The sequence below is a fragment of the Phalacrocorax carbo genome, chromosome 1 (genome assembly GCF_963921805.1).
Source record: "Phalacrocorax carbo chromosome 1, bPhaCar2.1, whole genome shotgun sequence".
Classification (NCBI taxonomy): Eukaryota; Metazoa; Chordata; class Aves; order Suliformes; family Phalacrocoracidae; genus Phalacrocorax; species Phalacrocorax carbo.
In genome coordinates this window covers 218,155,051-218,176,615 of record NC_087513.1, presented here as the reverse complement: position 1 = coordinate 218,176,615, position 21,565 = coordinate 218,155,051, and the positions used below count along the sequence as shown (strand labels likewise).

At 49.1% G+C, this 21,565-nt stretch overlaps 2 protein-coding genes across 2 annotated transcripts; both read right to left on the bottom strand.

Moving 5' to 3' along the window:
* Window positions 1–3,288: 3,288 nt before the first annotated feature.
* Window positions 3,289–6,509, bottom strand: LOC104044638 (olfactory receptor 51E2-like). The gene has a single exon (XM_064441650.1). The coding sequence runs from the start codon at window positions 5,958–5,960 to the stop codon at window positions 4,854–4,856; it is 1,107 nt and encodes a 368-aa protein (XP_064297720.1). The 5' UTR covers window positions 5,961–6,509; the 3' UTR covers window positions 3,289–4,853.
* A 5,663-nt stretch (window positions 6,510–12,172) lies between these two features.
* LOC104044646 (olfactory receptor 51G2) lies at window positions 12,173–15,886 on the bottom strand. The gene has a single exon (XM_064441651.1). It carries the CDS (start codon window positions 13,954–13,956, stop codon window positions 12,982–12,984), a length of 975 nt encoding a protein of 324 aa, XP_064297721.1. The 5' UTR covers window positions 13,957–15,886; the 3' UTR covers window positions 12,173–12,981.
* Between the last annotated feature and the right edge of the window lie 5,679 nt (window positions 15,887–21,565).

The window sequence follows — 21,565 nt, the reverse complement described above, 5'->3', positions numbered from 1 at the left end:
AGCGATGCGGCAGATGAAGATTAAGTCACAGGACCGGGTTCGTAATTAAAACAGCAGCAGCATGAATTATGCAGTACTTTCCAAACAACAGCAACCCATCCTTTCTCTGCTACATTTCATCCATAGCTCTAATACAGGCTTAGAGGGGGAAACCAGTAACATCATCCCCGTTACATAGATGGGGAATGGTGAAATAACGGCAGGCAGATTTGAGAGCCCTCCGCATGTTTAAGCAACTCTCACTGCTGTGTGGCACGCTGGGCCTCCCCGTGCTGTTTTTGTGGAGTTCACGCCATACAGCACCTCTGTGCCAAATGTTTGCCAATGCCAATTTCCATTCAAAAGAAAGTTGTGCAAATAAAACTGCCTTCCCTTATTGGGGAACTGTATCAAACCCCAAAGCAGCCTACTGAGAGGGCGTGGGACAGCACGAGTGCCAGAGTGCCCAAAGAGGCTGGTTCCCCAGGTCCAGCCCCAGGAGTAGGTGGAGAAAGCAGGGAAGGGAAGGGCAGGGCGGGGAAGGGGAGGGCAGAGGAGAGGGCAGGGCAGGGAAGGAGAGGAGAGGAGAGGAGGAGAGGAGAGGAGAGGGAGAGGAGAGGAGAGGAGAGGAGAGGAGAGGAGAGAGAGGAGAGGAGAGGAGAGGAGAGGAGAGGAGAGGAGAGAGGAGAGGAGAGGAGAGGAGAGGAGAGAGAGGAGAGGAGAGGAAGAGGAGAGGAGAGGAGAGAGAGAGGAGAGGAGAGGAGAGGAAGGGGAGGGGGAGAGGAGAGGAGAGGAGAGGAGAGGAGAGGAGAGGAGAGGAGAGGAGAGGAGAGGAGAGGAGAGGAGAGGAGAGGAGAGGAGAGGAGAGGAGAGGAGAGTAGAGAAGAGAAGAGAAGAGAAGAGAAGAGAAGAGAAGAGAAGAGAAGAGAAGAGAAGAGAAGAGAAGAGAGAGAAAGAGAAGAGAAGAGAAGAGAAGAGAAGAGAAGAGAAGAGAAGAGAAGAGAAGAGAAGAGAAGAGAAGAGAAGAGAAGAGAAGAGAAGAGAAGAGAAGAGAAGAGAAGAGAAGAGAAGAGAAGAGAAAGAAGAGAAGAGAAGAGAAGAGAAGAGAAGAGAAGAGAAGAGAATAGAAGAGAAGAGAAGAGAAGAGAAGAGAAGAGAAGAGAGAGAAGAGAAGAGAAGAGAGAGAAAGAGAAGAGGGAGAAAACACTTGGAGATGCACCAGATCAACAGCTGCTCCAGCCTCATTGCCTCTGTTGCCTTCTCCAGGCTCCTGTGACTCCCAATCCTCTCCCCACAACTCTTTCCCCACAGCTCTTGCCTTGCCTTCCCAGAGCCAGCTGGGCCCCAGCCAAGTCTGTCGGTCCATCCCCACCTCTGGCTCTTGGCCCTGCTCACAGAGGAGACGCGGGTCCAGACACCCCGCACTCTTGTCGGGGGGTTTCCTTCTGCTGCAGGGCAGACGTGACCTGGGGCCTCAGCAATGGACAATTCACCTGGAAAGCCGTTGTCATAGTCATCGGCATGTTCTGTCTCTTCCCCAGCAAAGCAACACTCCATGACTAAAATTTGGAAAACAAGATGAAGAGCAAGAATCCCACTCAGTTTTCATCTGTACGCAGGAGAAATCCATCATGCTTCCCTGCTGTGAGGCTTTATTAACCATCTTTCTGAGAAATAGATGGCTAGGAAATATAATACAGCATTTTCAGGATGGCTCATTCATTTTTCTTTATTATTTTTTCTCTTGGCACAAATGGAAAAAAAAAAAAAAGGAACATATGGAGAATGAGCAGGAGCCATTTCTCAATGCCATGGCCATCTGAAAAGAGTTTAGGTCCATAGCGTGCCTCTGAAAAATTCATTCACACATCCCAAATCACATTAGACAGGTATAGATTGTTTTCATTTTTATGAAAATATGTTACCCTCCTAAGCTATAATAAAACAGAATATGACTAAAATGATGGGGGGCAAAATTGCCTTTAAGCCTCAGATGACAATTACTTGTAACTCAAACAGAAGTGTTTATTTTGAAATAAAACGTGCTTTAATTTAGCAGAAAATGTTATAACAAGATGTGTTTCATGGAGACTGAAGCTATAAAGCACAGACTACAAAGAGGACACCCATTTTACTCTCAGTGTTAGCTGGCAATTAGAAGAAACTGCATCAAACTCCACCAAATACTGCTGTCGTTTGAAGGCCCTGATGCAAGACAGCATGTGTCTTTGGCAAGAGACCTCTTTTAACACACCTAGAAGGTATGGACAAGGTGCAAGAGCCCCTGAGTGCAGCGCTTGGACCTGTATTCTATCCTCCCTGGTGGAACTCATTGTTCACTGCCTGCTTTCCACATGTTTTTTCCTCAAACAATTTATTTCTTTTTCACAGCTAACCTCGCTTATATTTCACCAGCACGTATGGGGGCAACAGGAGCACATGCCAAGCCAAGGAAGCTTGCCCAGGGGGGCTTTGCTCCTTCCATCCTTGAAGGTTTTTAGGACCCAGCTAGATAAAACCCTGAGCAAACCAGCCTAACACTAAATGAGGCTCCTCCCTATAAATCTTAGGCCGTCAAGCACACTTCCACTTGCGTGGCATGAATCAGTGCAGATTTACATGCTCTGCAATTTTTATTTTTCTCTTTCCTCCTTCTCCAGCAGTTCCTCCTGATATTCACTGTTTTGGGCTCCGGGTTGGTCTTTCTGGAGAGTGATCTGCCATGCTCCCGAAGGATCATTCCACAGCCTACTCAGCACTTGCTAAACCACATCTAGACACCGCATCTGGCTTTGAGCCCCCCGTGCAAAAAAGGCATCGGCAAAGCGGAGTGAGTTCAGCTGATGGCTCCCGGGGCGGCTGGGGCTGGAGCCCTGCGCCATGAGGAGAGGCGTCGGAAAAGGGCTTGTTCAGCCTGGAAAGGAAAAGGTTTCAAGAAGACCCAAGAGCAGAAGAGCAGCCTTCCTCTGCCTTCATCAGGTAGACGGAGCCAAGCTCCCCACAACGTGGCACAGCAGGAGAATGAGAGGAAACAAGCATACGTTGAAACAAGAGGCGTTCAAACTGGGTATGAAGAGAAGCTTTGTCACAGTAACGAGAATCAAGCACTTTAACAGAGACACAAAGAGGTTGTGCAACATCCGTCCTTGGAAGCTTCCAACACTGAACCGGATAAAGCCCTGAGCAACCCTGTCTGACCGAAGAGCTGCCCCTGCTTTGAGCAGGATTAGAGGTGTCCTGGGGTCACTTTCAACCTGAATTCTGTGGTACTTATCTACTGAACCCTACCAGTGTTCAAGAGCACCTGGGCCACCTGATGGAGGATAGATCGTCCTTCTTAATCGTACCTGGGGCTGCTCTAGTGATCTGTGCAAGGCTTTGTGCACAACTCCCTTGTGTAGGGCAGGCCGGTGTGTTCAAGTTAGAGCTCGCACCCCCCGGCACCTCTCCCTGGAGGAATCCCCGGGGCTGTTGCAGGGGGAACAGCAAACACGTCCCTGTGCATGGCAATGCAATCACCTCAGGGAGGAAGGCCACAATTAATGATAACCAGCAAGGTAAGAGTTTAAACTGAGAGGGAAAAGAAGAGATTGATTTTTCCTTTCTATTTATAAAGAAACATGTTTATTTTTAAACAGACAAAGAACATTAGGCAAAAAAACAGGAGTGAACGCTCTTCAAACCTGCATGTTTCTTTGTAAAATCCTACTGTACAACATCCTTTCCCAGGATCTTTAACCTTTTTCCAAAATATGAAGTGGAGTCTCCGTCCTTAGAGATATTCAAAAATCTGTCTGGACACAGCCCTAGGCAACTGGCTCTAGCTGGCCCTGCTTGAGCAGGGGGGGTTGGACAAGGTGGCCTTCAGAGGTGCCTCCAACCTCGGCCACTCTGTGGTTCTGTGATGAATGCAGTTTGCTTTCAGACCTTCATTGGGCCTAAGACTTGTCGGCTTTCATTGTACTAGAAGAGTTTTGCTGTAGTGTCCCACCGGTAGAGTCATGAGAATAAATTAAGGAAAGGCTGTCACGTGCTCTGTTTCATGGGGAATACCTAGGAAGTATAAAAAAAGCTTGAAAGCTGAAGACCTTGAACTTAATTTATAACTTCTTCGAATACCAAGCAGGTGTGAATTCAGAGGTATGAAACACCTTTGACTTGGAAATAGCACTTACTTCAGCTTGGAAGTATCACTAACATTTATAACTTGCTTTTTTTTTTTTCTCTTGAGATGTTGTCATTTTATTGAATATAATTATTAATTGAAATAATTTTTATGATTGCTACCAATAACTCTGAGTCTGAAATTTTTCCAGAGCATTTGCTACAAGGAGGCTGAGGTGTCTTGACTGAACATCAGAACGCGGCCACAGAGGTGGAGGGCTTCTTCTGAAGTGCATTTCTGCATCTATAATGTCACTTGCTGTAATTATTTTACTTAGAGATTGTTGCTACAGCCAAAGTTTCTGGCAAAACTTCTGCTACAATGGTTTTGGAAAGTGACCATGCCACAAGCAGAAACGCTGAGTGAACTAAATCATTCAAAAACCACCGTAGCATTCACTCAGTTCTGCCATTGTTACGGGTGAGGTGGGAACAAAGAAGTGCAACGTCAAGGCACCTTTATCAGTTTACTGAGCCACTTTTCCTTCCCCTTGGCTACCTGCTGGGTCAGGGTTGGGTTTAGATCATGGAAGTAGATTCTCTCCAAGTTTGGTGAGGGTAAACACTCTTGGGAGGCGTTTACAATTGCTGTTTACTTTTTGCCTTGTGGTAGCACCTCAGAGTCTCCTGCCATGTGCTAGGTGCCCTGTACCAAAGTGTGAAACAAGATGAGCTGGTCTGAGGATACGGGAGACAGCAGCCTAGACAGGTCACTGGAAAGTTCTGTTGTTGTATATGTTAATTAATTTCAGGATCCTCCTCTGTATCTGTCTGGTCCTCACCCCATAGATGATGGGGTTGAGCACAGCAGGCACCAGGATGTAGATGTTCCCCATGGTGATGTGGACCAGTGGAGCCAGGCCCTTCCCAAATCTGTGCACCACGGACAGCCCGATCAGGGGCACGTAGAAGGCCAGGACCACACAGATGTGGGCAATGCAGGTGCTGAACACCTTGAGCCTCTCCTTCCACAATGCCAGCCGCAAGACAGCCTTGAGGATGAGGATGTAGGAGAGGCAGATGAGGACGGCGTCCAGCCCCATGACCAGCAGGATGGCGGTGAGGCCGTACACCATGCTGGGGGTGGTGTTGGCGCAGGCCAGGTTCATCACGTCCTGGTGCAGGCAGAAGGAGTGTGACAGCACCCGCGAGCTGCAGAAGGGAAGGGGCAGGAGGAGCAAAGGCAAAGGCAGGAAGAAGAGAACTCCCCTGGCCAAGGCTGCCAGCCCTATTTTCACTGTCGCAGTGTTGGTGAGGATGGCAGCGTGTCTCAGCGGGTGGCAGATGGCCACATACCGGTCCACGGCCATGGCCAGGAGGACAGTGGACTCGATGGCTGAGAGGGTGTGGATGAGGAACATCTGGACAAGGCAAGCGCCGAAGCTGATCTCCCTGGTGTTGAACCAGTAGAAGGAGAGAATGCGTGGCACCGTGGACGTGGACAAGGCCAGGTCGATGGCAGCCAGCATGCAGAGGAAGAAGTACATGGGAGCATGCAGGCTGGGCTCCGTCTTCACAATGAGCAGCACCGCGCAGTTGCCTGCGACCGCCAGGACGTACATGGAGCACAGCAGGATCGCCATCCAGAAATGGGCAGCCTCCAGCCCCGGGATGCTGGCCAGGACGAAGGAGGACGGGCTGAGGTCGGAGCTGTTGGGGAAGGGCATAGCACGTGGGGTGAAGAGCAGGCATGCTATGCCATGGCACGTCCCCTGCTGCAAGGGAAAGAGAAACAGGAGCTTTGTAAAGCCTTTCCCATGACCGGGAATCCCACGGGGCTGTGCCTGTGAAATGCAAGGGAATCTCGCAGTTGCCATATGGATACAGAGAGCTCCTCTTTAATTTCTTTAGCCCATTATGGTTATATACGATAACACACGCAGCCACAAAACGGTGGTGTTTGAATTTGAATAGGAATTGCTTGAATTCTCTTAAAGGCAGAACACTGTAAAATCAACATTTTAAATTGTAAACCCAACAGCTGAACTTGTTTCCTTTTATCTTTAAAGGGCAAAATTTTAAAAAGAAAAAAAAAAAAAAAAAGAGAAAACAGCTTTTTAGCGCTTCCTGTTAAAATTCAGTTCTGCTAATTTTTTCCATATGCACTGTGCTGTCCTGTCAGAAATGTTCTCTGTGAAACTGGCTGTGCTGCCTGCCACGGTCCACCGCTCCCAAGTACTGCAGACACGCACAGTGAGACATGCATATTTATTTGTTTGCACACACAAATAGGATTTTAATCCTTTCTGTCTGAAAACACATGTGGAAATATGAGAGCGTCTGTAGAGAAAAAAAATTCTGATTATTCACCTTATTCTGTAACTGTAAACTTTCCAGGAGTGCGGTGATCCAAGGAGAATGGCCAGGAAGATATGCGAAAGTCTTTGCTTTAGGTGCCTTTCTATTTAGGGATCAGATTTTTTAAAAATGTTGGGATTTAAAAAGCTTTGGGAGGGAGCGCCAAAGGCTGGTGCAACGGCTGCGTCAGAGCCCCGGTGCTGCTCAGCCCAGCCCGGCATGGGAGGGCTTGGGTCGGGGTTGCAGACCCTGCCTGACTGGCAGCCCCGAGCCCCTGCCGACGAGATGGGGATTAGCTTGGCCCCCTGGGCAGCGCGGGACTTCATCCCTCCACCCCGATGGATCAGGCAGCAGGTCAGCAGCCGGCCGTACCCGCACTGGAATAAACCCACCGTCTCCCCTGCCCTGTATGGACAGCATGAGGTCAAGCACAAAACTGCTACCCGCAACGTTTCTGAGCTTTCTGATTAATTCTTCCACGCCCTAGCCATGTAAAACAAGGATGCAAAATGTTTTTATGGCAATTTCTGCAGGCTATTAATACAGCTATTTTAAAAAATAACGTTTGGTTGTGAAAACGTGTTTTTTTTTACTGCACATCTGTGGCGAAGCCCTTATCCTAAAATAGCAATGATTTATTTCCCTGATGTGGGGTTTTTCCATCTTGAATCTATAACAAACAAGACTCATACTTAGCTTTTTATACACAACCTACAAACAGCGTAGGTGGGCTGTTACTGTCAAGTTGCCTCGAAGCTATTCTAGTGATGAAGTTTTCAGCAAACCTCTTACATTAGGTGCAAGCTGAATGAACAGCTTGCTGAATTGCCAGCAAGTACCTGAGCCAACTTACCTGCCAGCCACTGAAGTGCAATTACAGCACGAGTCTCATTGCAAAATATCTGCCATCCTACCCATTTCTTTTGAGATAATGTGACTGAGAGAGACAGACACACAAAGTAAATAATCCCACGATGGTTCGGCTCATCTTTAGTTTTTCGGCATCCGAAATTCACCAACATTTTCAGAAGTGACTAATGATTTTGGATTGCTAGTGGGATGAAGACAAGGTGGTGTAAGCACCTAGCTTTCTGTGGAGATGAAAACTAGATCTGTGTCTTTAAAAACACCAGTAAATGCAGATTTATTTTCTGAGGGTGATCCCCCCACCAGCAAGCCCTATAACTGCATTTAACAGCATAGCTGGACTGTAGCAAGAGGTAGTAAAAAAGGACAGTAAAACCACCCAAGCCAGAGGACCGCTAGCAGCCGTCACAGCAGCTGAGCTCAGTAAATGCCCATAAACATTGACCAGGCTTGTCCCATGGAGCCAAAACTAGTCTGGGACCCACTTCCCAGAATGGAGCAGGCAACGGGACAGTCTTCACGGTCTGAATCCGTCTCTCCACTGCTCCCTCCTGCAGTGTGGCAGTGAGAAGGGAATATATATATATACACACCCCCTCAAAAGCGCTCTGAGCCATTTTGAATATGTAGCCATTTTTCCACATCATCTCACCATAAAAAAAAGTACACATGAAGCCAAACTATTACTTCAGAGGGAAAAGACAAAAGAAAAATTAAAAACAGAAAGTATCACTCAAATTCAAAGTATTTCTGAAACAAAATAAAAATTCATCTGAACTGATGTTTTGATCAAATGCATTTTGGGTTTGTTGGGGTTTTTTTCTAGCTGTCTGTCATGATTTGTAAACAGAAAAGCTGTACCTGCTTGTAGCTCTGCTGCTATGTTGTAAATAAGCCCAGGTCCTGGCTAAGTCAGTCGCTGTGGGCACGCACTGGCTGTATTTGGAGTCATACAAGCTGTGCCTGCACTAAAGTGAGCTGGAGCCTCATTCCACCATCATCCACAGTGTTAACCCGTTCCTTGCCTCCAGGGACATCCCTGGCTGCTGCCGGGTAGCCCTGCCCCAGGCTGTGCCCAGGCACGAATGAGGGGGTGGCACCAGCTGGGGAATAATGTCCACTGGCATCTCGAGTAAAGCCATCCTGGTTAGGAAAGGAAGAAAGGTTAGACGTGGATGTGGCCAAGAAGCACCAGGTGTCTCCAGGATGGAGAACTGTCCTTATCCCTCTTTTCATTCAGGCATGGATGAAGCCGCAGAGTGCAGCAGGGACTGCAGTGTGGCTCCACATGAATGGGGGTAACGGGACAGTTTCCTAGAGCAGGGGAGATGCACAGAACAGGGCTCAGAGAGGGCTCGGGATGGGAGGACCTGGCCGTGGGAACCAAATGGAGGTGGCAGGAGTGGCCTTCCTTCTATTCTCCTTCTCCTTCTCTTCCTTCTCCTTCTCTTCTCCTTCTCATTCTCTTCTACTTCTCCTTCTTTCTCCTTCTCTTCTCCTTCTCCTTCTTTTCCTTCTCCTTCTCCTTCTCCTTCTCCTTCTCCTTCTCCTTCTCCTTCTCCTTCTCCTTCTCCTTCTCCTTCTCCTTCTCCTTCTCCTTCTCCTTCTCCTTCTCCTTCTCCTCCTTCTCCTCCTCCTCCTTCTCCTTCTCCTTCTCCTTCTCCTTCTTTTCCTTCTCCTTCTCCTTCTCCTTCTCCTTCTCCTTCTCCTTCTCCTCCTTCTCCTTCTCCTTCTCCTTCTCCTTCTCCTTCTCCTTCTCCTTCTCCTTCTCCTTCTCCTTCTCCTTCTCCTTCTCCTTCTCCTTCTCCTCCTTCTCCTCCTCCTCCTTCTCCTTCTCCTTCTCCTTCTCCTTCTTTTCCTTCTCCTTCTCCTTCTCCTTCTTTTCCTTCTCCTTCTCCTTCTCCTTCTCCTTCTCCTCCTTCTCCTTCTCCTTCTCTTCTCCTTCTCCTTCTTTTCCTTCTCCTTCTCCTTCTCCTTCTCCTTCTCCTTCTCCTTCTCCTTCTCCTTCTCCTTCTCCTTCTCCTCCTTCTCCTCCTCCTCCTTCTCCTTCTCCTTCTCCTTCTCCTTCTTCTCCTTCTCCTTCTCCTTCTCCTTCTCCTTCTCCTTCTCCTTCTCCTTCTCCTTCTCCTTCTCCTTCTCCTTCTCCTTCTCCTTCTCCTTCTCCTTCTCCTTCTCCTCCTTCTCCTCCTCCTCCTTCTCCTTCTCCTTCTCCTTCTCCTTCTCCTTCTCCTTCTCCTTCTCCTTCTCCTTCTCCTTCTCCTTCTCCTTCTCCTTCTCCTTCTCCTTCTCCTTCTCCTCCTTCTCCTCCTCCTCCTTCTCCTTCTCCTTCTCCTTCTCCTTCTTCTCCTTCTCCTTCTTCTCCTTCTCCTTCTCCTTCTCCTTCTCCTTCTCCTTCTCCTTCTCCTTCTCCTTCTCCTTCTCCTTCTCCTCCTTCTCCTCCTCCTCCTTCTCCTTCTCCTTCTCCTTCTCCTTCTTCTCCTTCTCCTTCTTCTCCTTCTCCTTCTCCTTCTTCTCCTTCTCCTTCTTCTCCTTCTCCTTCTCCTTCTCCTTCTCCTTCTCCTTCTCCTTCTCCTTCTCCTTCTCCTCCTTCTCCTCCTCCTCCTTCTCCTTCTCCTTCTCCTTCTCCTTCTTTTCCTTCTCCTTCTCCTTCTCCTTCTTTTCCTTCTCCTTCTCCTTCTCCTTCTCCTTCTCCTTCTCCTCCTTCTCCTTCTCCTTCTCTTCTCCTTCTCCTTCTTTTCCTTCTCCTTCTCCTTCTCCTTCTCCTTCTCCTTCTCCTTCTCCTTCTCCTTCTCCTTCTCCTTCTCCTCCTTCTCCTCCTCCTCCTTCTCCTTCTCCTTCTCCTTCTCCTTCTCCTTCTCCTTCTCCTTCTCCTTCTCCTTCTCCTTCTCCTTCTCCTTCTCCTTCTCCTTCTCCTTCTCCTTCTCCTTCTCCTTCTCCTTCTCCTTCTCCTTCTCCTTCTCCTTCTCCTTCTCCTCCTTCTCCTCCTCCTCCTTCTCCTTCTCCTTCTCCTTCTCCTTCTTCTCCTTCTCCTTCTCCTTCTCCTTCTCCTTCTCCTTCTCCTCCTTCTCCTTCTCCTTCTCCTTCTCCTTCTCCTTCTCCTTCTCCTCCTTCTTCTCCCTCTTCCCCCTCTCTCCCTTTCTCCCTCTCTCTCTCCCATTCCCCCTTCCCCTCTCCTTCCCTTCCTTCTCTCCTCCTTCTCCTCTCCTCTCCTCTCTTCCCTCCTCTCCTCAGGAGATGCCTCTGATCTCTCACACTGCTCTTCCTGCACCTCATAGGAAAAATCCGTTGACAGGTACTGTAAGCGATCCCGTGGCACAAAGTGGAGAGCTCAGGGCATCACAGAATAGGGATTAGCAGCTTTAAGTGGTTCATCTATCTCTTTTTTTCTCTCACACAGATGTTAAACCACAATTGAGTTTCCCATCCCCAGAGGCAGCCACAAAGGTTTTTGAACATATGTTCTCAAAGACAGTACCTTATGTAGAGGTTCCCAGATATGAGTGTCTGCTTGGCACCCCCCAGCCACCCAGGCTGGGAAGCAAACGGGGTGGCAGACGATGCTCTGCTGGGCTGGGTGATGGAGACGCATCAAACGCACCGCAAGCCTCGCCACACCGTAGTCTCCAGCTGTGCTGATAAACCTGCCACGCGTTCCCTCGCTCGCTGCCCCCCCGAGCCTTTGCTGGCTGTGGCAGGGGCTGCTCGGGCTTTTGCTGTTTCGCCGAACGGCTGCAGCCAGGAAGGACAGAAGAGTGAGAGAGAAGGGAGAAACTGCAGGTTTTCAGAGTGGGACCAGGGCTGTGTGGGATTCCTGCAAGCTAAGCATCTTTTCTAGGCTTTTCTGCTGAAAGTTGTGTTTGTTCCCCTACGTTTGCCTTTCCTCTGTTAATACCTGGCTACAAGTGCCAGGTTAGACCTTCTGAGATATTCTGAGTGAAGAGTGCTCCCACTGGGTGCTATCTCAATGCAGACGGGACCTCCACCCCAAGACCTGCTGTGCCAGCGCTCAGGCAGACGTTCTGAGGGTCTGATGAACAGTATTTCACCCCGTGCAAGGGCCCACTGGGATCCTCAGCAAAATAACTAGCTCAATGCAAAACACACGGTGGCCTGGGAATCCTCCCCTCGGGAATCTTCCCTTCTCCCTTTCCATTTTTTTTTTTATGGAGATGTTTCCTTATTATTCTTTTTTCTCTGTTCCAGAGACTAGAAAAAGACACTCATCCTGAGTTAGTCTGAAGTGTGAGCTGATTAGCAGCAGGCATGAATAAGCCAGTTCTGGTGCGTAATCCTGTCCCGATACTTTCCGCTGCTTCACCCTTCCAAGGGGACCACTGACCATTCCTCCTTATTCTCCACCACGGTCAAGACTGGCCAAAATATGCCTTAAGGTCAGCAAGAATACACCTCCTTAATTTGGAGGCATGAAAGATTTTGGGCCATTTTATTCTGTCTGTGGGAAGGTGCAAACCAGGAGGATCATGAAACCTTCCCGCATGCCTGGCTGAGACCCACCCCACAGCGGAGCAATAACACGCTGGGAGACACTGTCACCTCCCATCTGCAGACTGCCCCTGGAGACCTCCTCCCACCCCTCTGAGGGGTACAGTCAGTACCTGGCAGACCTGGAAGACTGTAGTACGTGGTCCTTAGTGTCAGGAAGTTTAGCCATTCCTATTACATTTCCAAACCCCCTTTTTTTTTTAGCACCCCCAGGCACCATCCTGATGCACACCTAATTCATACAGTCCTGTGCTCACCGACAGAAAATCCTGAAGATTTTAAGCAACTCTAACCTAATACCTCTGCATCACATAGACATAAAAAAATGGCTTCAACAAGTCTTTTGACCTTTTACATGGAATAGGTGTCTTTTATTGAAGATATTGCACACGTACATCACATTCAACGCAAAACAATGCCTGGACCATTAGCCTTGGCAAGATGGTAAGACTTAATGGCATCAGAAAGAGATGCAAAAGCAGCACTGTTTCCATCGCTGTAGATACCTGTGGCACTGCAGAAACGCAGATGAAGATGAAGGTTGAGCCTTTTTTTTAGAAGGACTGAGAGTGCTGCGGGCCCACGTAACAGTACCTAATCTTCAGAGAATGCTCTGTGCTCAGCCTCTGGAGCTGAGCTCCATCTTGTGGGATGTCTCCAGCTGAGCAACTGATGAATGACTGGGATATGCAGAGTGGCTCCAAACTCTTGGCCCAAGCCCTGTCCTGTTGAGCTTGCTGCCTGGCTTAGCTATGCTGTAACGCGCAGTGAGGGAGTCTGAGGGAAGCTTACAGGGTATAATCTGGCGACTAGACTTTGCATGATATGCGTTGCAGAGGTTCCTTGATCCACCCCATCACATGACTTGAAAAGACAAAGTCACGCAGCCCTCTTTTTTTTTGATTGTCTCCCTCTAATAGGGGCTTCCGTCTGTACACATCACTGGCATTAATGCTTGGGGTGTTCGCAGGCTGCTGGAAGGGGTGAAAGCATCATGCTAGGACAAAAATGGCAAGTCACAGCTCTGGGCTGAGGGGCAGCCTCCAGGTGGATCTGCAGTTCTTTCCTCTGACACTGACCCACCGTGGATGGAGCACCAACGAACCAGTCCACTAGCTCTGACCAAGAAACTAGTCCACTAGCACTTTCTGGCAGAACTGGTGCAGGAAGCTACCAGTCAGATCCACTCTTCCTCCGCAGTGTCCTGAGCAAAGCCTCACGGATGTGGCTGGATTTTATGCTGTAGATAATGGGGTTGAGAGCGGGGGGGATTATAAGGTAGGTGTAGGCCACCAAAGTGTTAACCAGGGGAGGAACACTCTTTCCAAAACGATGGATCATGGATAGTCCGATCATTGGGATGAAGAACACTAGAACAGCACAGATGTGGGAGACACAAGTATTCAAAGCCTTGAGACACTCCTCCTTGGTTGCAAGGCCGATAACAGTTTTAATGATCAGAATGTAGGACAGCACAATGAAGATGAAGTCCATCCCCACTGTTGATAAGAGAATAATCATACCGTAGAAGACATTGACTTTTATATCTGTACATGCTAGGTTCATGATATCAGGATGGAAGCAAAAAGAATGAGAAAGCTCAGTCTTCCCACAATAGGTTAGTCTCTTGAGCAAGAACGGTATGGGAAGGAGGGAGACCATACCTCTCAATATAATTGCCAGAGCTATTTTTATGACAGTCGTCTTGGTCAGTATGGATGGGTGTCTCAGTGGATGGGAGATGGCAATGAAGCGGTCAAACGCCATTGCCAGGAGCACAGAGGATTCAATGAAGGACAGTATGTGGATGAAATACATCTGAGTGAGGCAAGCATCAAACCCAATCCTTCGCATATTAAACCAAAAAATGCCCAGGGTAGTAGGCAGCGTACACAGAACCAAGCCCAGGTCAGTGACTGCCAGCATGGAGAGGAAGTAGTACATTGGCTCATGAAGACTTTGGGTCTTCTTTATGATGAAGAGGATCATGCAGTTTCCCAAGAGAGCAATAAGGTACAGCGCACAGAAAGGGATGGAGATCCAGTAGTGAAGGGCTTCCAGGCCTGGGATGCCCATCATGAGGAAAGCTGAAGGCTGATAGAAGGAGCCATTGTATTCCCACGTGGTATGTGAGTCATGCTCCATCCCAGCTCAGCTCTCGCATGACTTACACCTAAAACAGATCAACAACAAAAACTCCACATAGTTGGACTCTCCATTGAGTACAGAAGTGGGTAACGACAAGCGCCACATCCCTCCGCCTCCCCACCGACCTATGCAGATGCCCCCATGCAGTTTAGGACACTCTTATAATTACTACAGTGCCACATATGACTATACTTTCGCTTATCCATTAAACTATAAAATAAAGGAAAAGGATGGACATGAAAGAATAATTTCTTAAAAAAGAAAAAAAAAGGAAAACATTTTTTCTTAATATTAAAGTGAAAACATTCCTAGTAAGTGGTATTGTTTTAAATTTTTCCCCAAATTCCATAGGTTGAGATGCTTTATTGAGTGAGCAAATGCTCTTTCTACTGCCATCCCAACCAAAAGTAAGCTGCTAAGCAGCTGCCTTGGTTTTGATGTTAACTGGAGATCAAAGGACATGAAAATGGTGAAAGTTTAGCTCTGGCTTCTTAGTTAAGAAACCAACATTGGAAGCAGATGCAAAATATAATAAAGACCTGGGCACTTAGATGCTACTGCTCTCAGCTCAGAAGATGGCCACCAGGGTAGGGTGGATTTTCAGTGGCTCTCACATCCAAATTGTTGCTCCGTTCATAATCTGCGTTACTGTCAGATGAAGGGAAATAAATGAGCAGAGCCCCACTTGTCTGGTGCTCATGGCTGCTATTAACAAGAGGCGAACGCAAGCCGAAGCACAAGAAGTTGCAGGTTCAGAAGCACTGGGGAGGCATCCACGGAAAGCCTCTGGGTCCGAATCAGAGGGGAGGGGCACAGGGGATGTGGGACACAGGGATCAAGAGTATGAGGTGAGTGAGGCCTTTACAGAGATCTAGCAGATGCCTACCCTAGTGAGCTCAGCAGAAGGCCACTGAGGTGCGTGGGAGTTGGAGAAATGCCTGAGGGTAAGAGACCAAGGAAAGATGCCAGCAGGCCACTGAGATAGATGGGCGCTGGAGCAATGCCCCAGGATAAGAGACCGAGGAAAGAGGCTTTTTCAGCCCAGAGAAGAGAAGGCTTTGCAGGGACCCAACAATAGCCTTCCCCTACCTACACAGAGGCTATCAAGAAGGCCAAACCTTCACAGCAGTGCAGGGTGGGAAGATGAGAGACAGCAGGTATAAGAAACAAGGGAAATTTAGACTGGATATAATGAGAGGTGTTTCCTCATGAGGACTGTCAGGCATGGGAGCAGGTTGCCAGGAGGCTGTGTGTCTCCGTCCTTAGAAGTTGTCCAGACCCAACAGGATAAAGCCATGAGCAGCCTTGTCTGACCCCATAGCTGTCCCTGCTTTGAGCAGGATGTTGGACCAGAGGTCTTCTGAAGCCTCTCCAGCCTGAATTATCCAATGAACCTATGAGCCTGTGATCTTACCGTAGGTTTTGGTCCTCCTGGAGGATTCAGCCACCTCGGCACAACCCAGGTCCCTACACTGCACGTGACAATGCACCCTAGCAGAGGTGCTGGAGAGGCTGATGGGGTCCCCGCGCCCTCTCTGTGCCTTCTGTGACAGAATGACTGGCTGGGTGGATGGCAGAAAGCAGTGAATGTGCAAAACAAGAGCTAAGTAAAGAAAAATAAATACTTGTGGCTTCAGTCTTAATGCACCATCTGTAGGGTACGAAACGAGCAGGTCAAAGAGCTCATGAATTATGAGCAAGTGGGTTTACTGTAACATAGTTATTTTTTAAACAAACACATGTATCTTCCACAATATATTTATTATGTTCCTAATATGATTTTGCTCCATTAGACTCTCAGCCTGCTTGAAAGCCTAATGTGGCAATAAATCCCAAAGCTTAACGAGGATAAACATCTTCCTGCTCCAGGGCAAAGGCGACACATAACTGATGGGGACGGGGGAAGACCCAAAGTCATTTCATTTCCTCCGGGCAGGGCTGCTTTGTCTCCCTTGCAAAGTTACGCATTCGTATCAGGAATCGCCTCGGCCAGCACGTAGCCCTGCCATGTCTGCTGCTGAAGGGACAAGTGACAGCCCTTGGTCAGGAGCGCCCCGTCAGCGCAGGAGGCAGCACCGCCGCGGATGGGCAGCCAGCGCGTTCCCTACCGCATCCACGCCGGTTGGCGTCGGCCAAAGCAAGCTGCCCAGAGGCACCTCTGGCCCTAAGCGGCAGCTTGGAGCTCCCCGGAGGTCAGAGCTGTCCCTTTCTGCCAGTGCAACAGAACCTGAGCGGCAAGAATTAATCCGCAGAACCCTGCAATCCAGTCTCTTCTGGAGGATGGGTTAAAAAACCCAAACCAGGCGATTGCGTGCGCGGCTGGTTTTCTCTCCGTCTCCCTTACAGCAGCATCTGGCAGATATCCAGAACCCTCAGAGAGATTGAGAGTCAAGAGATTTCCAGGAATATGGAGATGGATAAAGAGGAGAGACTGTTAGAGCACAGTGGGAAAGAACGGGCTGGAGAGAACTCACGGGGGTCTGTAAGGGATGCTCCTCTGACAAGAAAACCTTTGAGCAAACCTGACTCTGTTAGACCCTGGCAACTCCTACCACGCTATATGAAGCTATTTAGAAATGGGCTTTAGTAGCGCTGCTCCTCTCTGAGCTACTCCCGTTTGTTATGTGCTCCTACGCCTCACCGATACGGATCCCACTCCAAGCTGGGTTTTTTCCCCTCCGTGTTTTATGTGTGTGTCTATAGAAATGTGTGCTATAAATAATAGCTATAAAAATATATAAAATACATATACTATATAAATTATATAAACAAGCATGCATGCTTATTTATGTTTATGTACATTTATACGTGTATATCTAACATATAGCACACATATATATGTTACACCTCCCAGTTGGCTGTTGTGGGGCAGCAATTCCACGTCTCACATTGCAGCCAAGCCCTGACGAGGACACAAACCTCCAGTTAGTGGAGGACATCAGTTTGAGGACATCAGTTTAAGGACTAATGGCAGCACCTGGGCAGTGTCTGCTGATAGCCTAGAAAGGCGTCCTACCACGGAGAGAAAACTGTCCTCCTGCTCAGCACCCAAGGCATGTCTGCTCCCCAGGAGCTACTCCACACTGCCTGGGGGAGGGGGTCAGGCACGAATGCAGGTGCCTCATGTAGGACACAGTGCCATCCCTCTTTCTGCAGCCCTCAAAAGCCACCTCCTGATTTCTTGCCTGCCTCTGGCTTTGATTTTCACCAATAACTTCAGCAAAGTACTGGTGCTTTAAGAGTTCTTCTCAGTGTAGGCGAGAGCAGGGGCTTGGGAACCTGGGCTGAGGGAGGATGAGATGAACAGATGTCGGGGGGATTTTTTCCCAAGAGGAGATTTTGCTATTTTCACTACTACATCGCTGCCAACTCAAGCGTCCAAGCAAGGGCTCAGCCACTCAGCGAAGGGATGAGGCTGAGCAAAGGGATGCAGCACCCACAGATCCAAATTTCTGTTGATTTTACAGGCAAGGACGGGAACATGCCATTCCCACCAGCTGAGCCAGGCCAGCAGGCAGGGGAAGAGCCGGCTGACTCTTGCACACAGCCCACAGCACAGCAGCAAGCAGCACTGCCACGGCTAGACCTTCCCCAGCAGTACCACGGTGCCAGCGCTGCCCGAAATTACAGCCGCCCGCTTCCTCCAGCACGTCCAGCCCAGCGGGCTCTGTGGGGTGGGGTGGACCCCCTGAGCAGCACTTTGGAGATGCGCCTCCCCACCCGTGTTGGTGTCCAGCCCCATAAACCACAGTAAAAGAGGCGTGCGACGATGGAGAGGCTGCTAATTGCCCAGGGTACTCACCAAGTGCAGCGGCGGGGGCCCAGGGGCTTCACGACCTGCGCCGGCAGCACAACCCTGCTGCGATGCAGAGGAAGAACCCGCAGCTGCGTCCTGGCATCAGGAGGGCAGCGCTTATAACGCGCCCCGAGGACTGACCCCGTCCAATCAACCGGGAGCCGCGCGGAGCCCAAGCTCCCTGTACGCAAACAGCGCGAGGCGTACCAGCGAAAGCAGTGCGTGAAGTAAACGATCTTTTCCATTTATGATTCCCTCCCAGCAGACACGATTTTTCTCCTGATAGTTTATTGGGTGACATGTTTATAGGTCCCTGTGATTTATGGCTGGCAACGCTGCAGCGTGCTGGCAATACACATAATTTTTATTGTGAGAATGGATCTGTAATGCAAATAATAATAAATTTTGCGAGAGTGCTTGTAGCATCTCTCCAAGGGAGTAACAGAGGTGAAGTTCTAGCTATCCCCCCCGTGACCAGTGAGACATGAAATGTTTAATTAAAATCGTAATATATTGAACAATAAAAACAACTAAGGATTATAAAGCCAAACACAGACACGTCGGTGGATATCCTCTCAAATGGCCTCGGGGCCTGTTGCATCTTGATGTCTCGTGGTAATAACTTTATCTTTGCCACTTCAGCTGCGAGGTGGAAATTGCTGTTAACCCCTATTTCTGCAGCTGCCAAACCACGACACAGGACAGCTGATGGGTTTGCCCATTCCTGTATGGGGTGTCTATAGCAACCACAGCCACTGGACCAGAGAGACACTTCTGTAGCCATAGACCAGGCTGTGCTGGGGCAGTGCCCGTGATGGACACCAGTAAACTGTGATCACGGTCCCCAGCGTGATGCTGACCTGAGCCAAGCGGTGCTTCAGCAGCTCCCAGGCAGGGGTTCAGGAGTCTGCATGGTGTCACTGCCTCATTTTAGGAGCTAAAAGGTCTGTTGGCATGATCCTGGACCACCTGGTGCAAGGTGGCCCCAGTGCCAAAGAACAATTAATTTACAAGCATTACTTTTAAGGAAGGCAGCTGCCTGCTCCTACCTGGCTGTTAAATCTCGCAGCCAGGCTTGTGGCTGAATACGCTGAGCCTTCATGACACTCCTCCGAACGGTCCTGGCAGAGGTTTGTTACCGCTAGGTGTGCCAGATGTGAAAAACCAGAGGAAGAACTACTGAAGATAGCAAACGTCCTGGAGCAAGCATGCTCAGAGGTGTGGAACAGGGAATAGAATAGAATAGAATAGAATAGAATAGAATAGAATAGAATAGAATAGAATAGAATAGAATAGAATAGAATAGAATAGAATAGAATAGAATAATCAATTGGAAGGGACCTACAACGATCACCTAGCCGAACAGCCTGAGTACTTCAGAGAAGCTTCTGCAGAAGTGGAGATTATCAGAAAAGGACTCTTCAGCCTTGAGAAGAAACAATAAAGCAATACAGGAAAAGTCTGTAAGATAATGAATGGTGAGGAGAGGATACACATGGAATGTTTATTCATCTTTTCTTACACTATGTGAACCAGAAGGGGGAGAACACACCCTGAAAATAACAGGCAGAAGATTTAAAACAAATTAAAAAGTACTTTTTTAAAGAGCTTATAGTGAAATTATGAGACTCATCACCAGTGGATGTAGTGGGACTCCGAAGTATATATGAGTTCAAAAAAGTATTAGACAAATTCATAGGTGAGAGATTCATTGATTTCTATTAAATGTGATGGCTGAGGTGCTGCCTCCTGTTCAGAAAGCCTCTAAATTGATTGCTAGATGCTGGGACATGTGCCAATGGAAGGATAAACTGTAAATTACCTTCCTAAATGGCCATTAATAGCCACTCTTCAAGGCAGGATGGCAGGACGGAGGGACCTTTAGTTTGATCTAGTAAAATACTTCTTACGGTCTTCAGAGCAAACAGATTTTAGCCAGGGAACGATGTCTTCATGCTGGAAAGTGAAAGCTGCGTCACAGCCGGCCATGCCGAGCACAGAACCCAGTCGTGGCGCGACGGGGTTAGAGCTGCTGAGATGCCACGGGGCAGAGCAAAAGCGGGAGACAACCTTGGGGGCAGCAGGGGGAGGAAAGCGTCCTGCAGCAAAGCAAAGAGGTGCTGCAGAGATGGGAATAACCAGACTGTGGGGCTAAGACAAAGTGTCGGGGGCTGTACTGGCAGGAAGGAAACCTGAGGTTAGGCGGGGGGTGGGCGGTGAAGCAGGGGAGCGCGTCGGTGGGGTCACGGAGTCGCCGCCACAGATGGTTTTCCTGAACGTCTCTCGGTAACACTTTCAGCTGAGCAGATCCTGTCTCTGGGCAAAGACATGGGCGAGATACCTTCTCTGGGCCCCTTCCAGACCTGTTTTTCCACAGCTCTCCAGAAAAGGTATAAGCCTGAATCTTTTTTGATTCATCCATCTGTGGAAATGACATTCTTTCCCTGCTCTACTCAGCCCAGCTGCATGCACACGCTCATCTTTCACGCACCCTGGCACATTTAGTTCCTTTCCCTTGGGACTCTCTGCCACCATTTACTCTACATATGAGGCGGTTTCCAGCGCTGCTCGTTCAGCCTCCTGCGCTGAGCGGCTGCAGACAACCTGTGCCGAGCACACCTGTCCCTGCGGCTCGAAGCAACGATCTGGTTTGCAGACTGCAGCATCCCCCCGAGGAACTGCCAGAGAGAAAAATCTCCCCTCGTTACCGATCTTGCATGTGCGGAAATGATAACCTATTCCTAGCATTAACGTCGCGCTTGAGGGTCCCCCGAAGCCGGTCCCCTCAAGGCCGGCATGCCGAGCAGCCTGGCTGTATGCACGGCACAGAGAGGCGTCTGCTGGGAGGAGGGAACAGCTCGGGAGATGAAACTGTCTGCTCAGGTTTATCCAGCAGACCTGCAGATGAATGAGAAAAAGGGATCAGGCTTCCAGCCGCTGTAAAATGCCCAGCGCTGCTCTTGCCTGAATCACCCCCATCCTATTGTAGTGTCAGATAATTTAATCCTGTACCAGATACACCCGAAATCTTATGATTCCCTCTGACCTGTGTCTCAAGGCTCACCCACCTGCATCAGCGACATTTTCACACTGCGCTCCCCCCGAGTCGTTCTCACTGGCTTTCTGCTTAATCCCTTTAATCCCTTTTCCCAGAAGCGTAGGTATGGCACGTATATACGGAGGGGTGTGAGGATCTGTCCATCTATTTTTTTTCCCATCTCAAAAAAAAACCCCTGTTTTCCCAGCGCCACAGCTAAGGGGGGACACAGCCACCACAGCTAAGGGGGGACACAGCTGCCACAGCTAAGGGGGGACACAGCCGCCACAGCTAAGGGGGGACACAGCCGCCACAGCTAAGGGGGGACACAGCCTCCACAGCTAAGGGGGGACACAGCCGCCACAGCTAAGGGGGGACACAGCCTCCACAGCTAAGGGGGGACACAGCTGCCACAGCTAAGGGGGGACACAGCCGCCACAGCTAAGGGGGGACACAGCCACCACTTGGCACACATCAGACTGTTTGCTGGGAACGTTTATAATTTGAACCCAAGCCAGTCCTAATCATATTTACTGTACAGGCCAGAGTTCAGTGTGTGAGTACTGATAGGAGTGTGAGAAGGGATGAGGAGGAGGGAAGGGAAGGGTGGGGAGGCTTGGTCCTCCCATGCAAGAGCCTTTACAAGACCCTGTTCAAAATGAGCAAGCTCCTAACATTTTAGGAAGGTAATGCTTATTGGAGACAGAGAAATAAAGAAGAGGAAAGGGTTTAGGAAGATCCAGGAGAACAGGACCACCCTTGCTATCTGAAGT

Coding starts and splice junctions, on each gene's coding strand:
- LOC104044638 (XM_064441650.1), bottom strand. CDS start 5,960: ATGGCAACTGCGAGATTCCCTTGCATTTCACAGGCACAGCCCCGTGGG.
- LOC104044646 (XM_064441651.1), bottom strand. CDS start 13,956: ATGGAGCATGACTCACATACCACGTGGGAATACAATGGCTCCTTCTAT.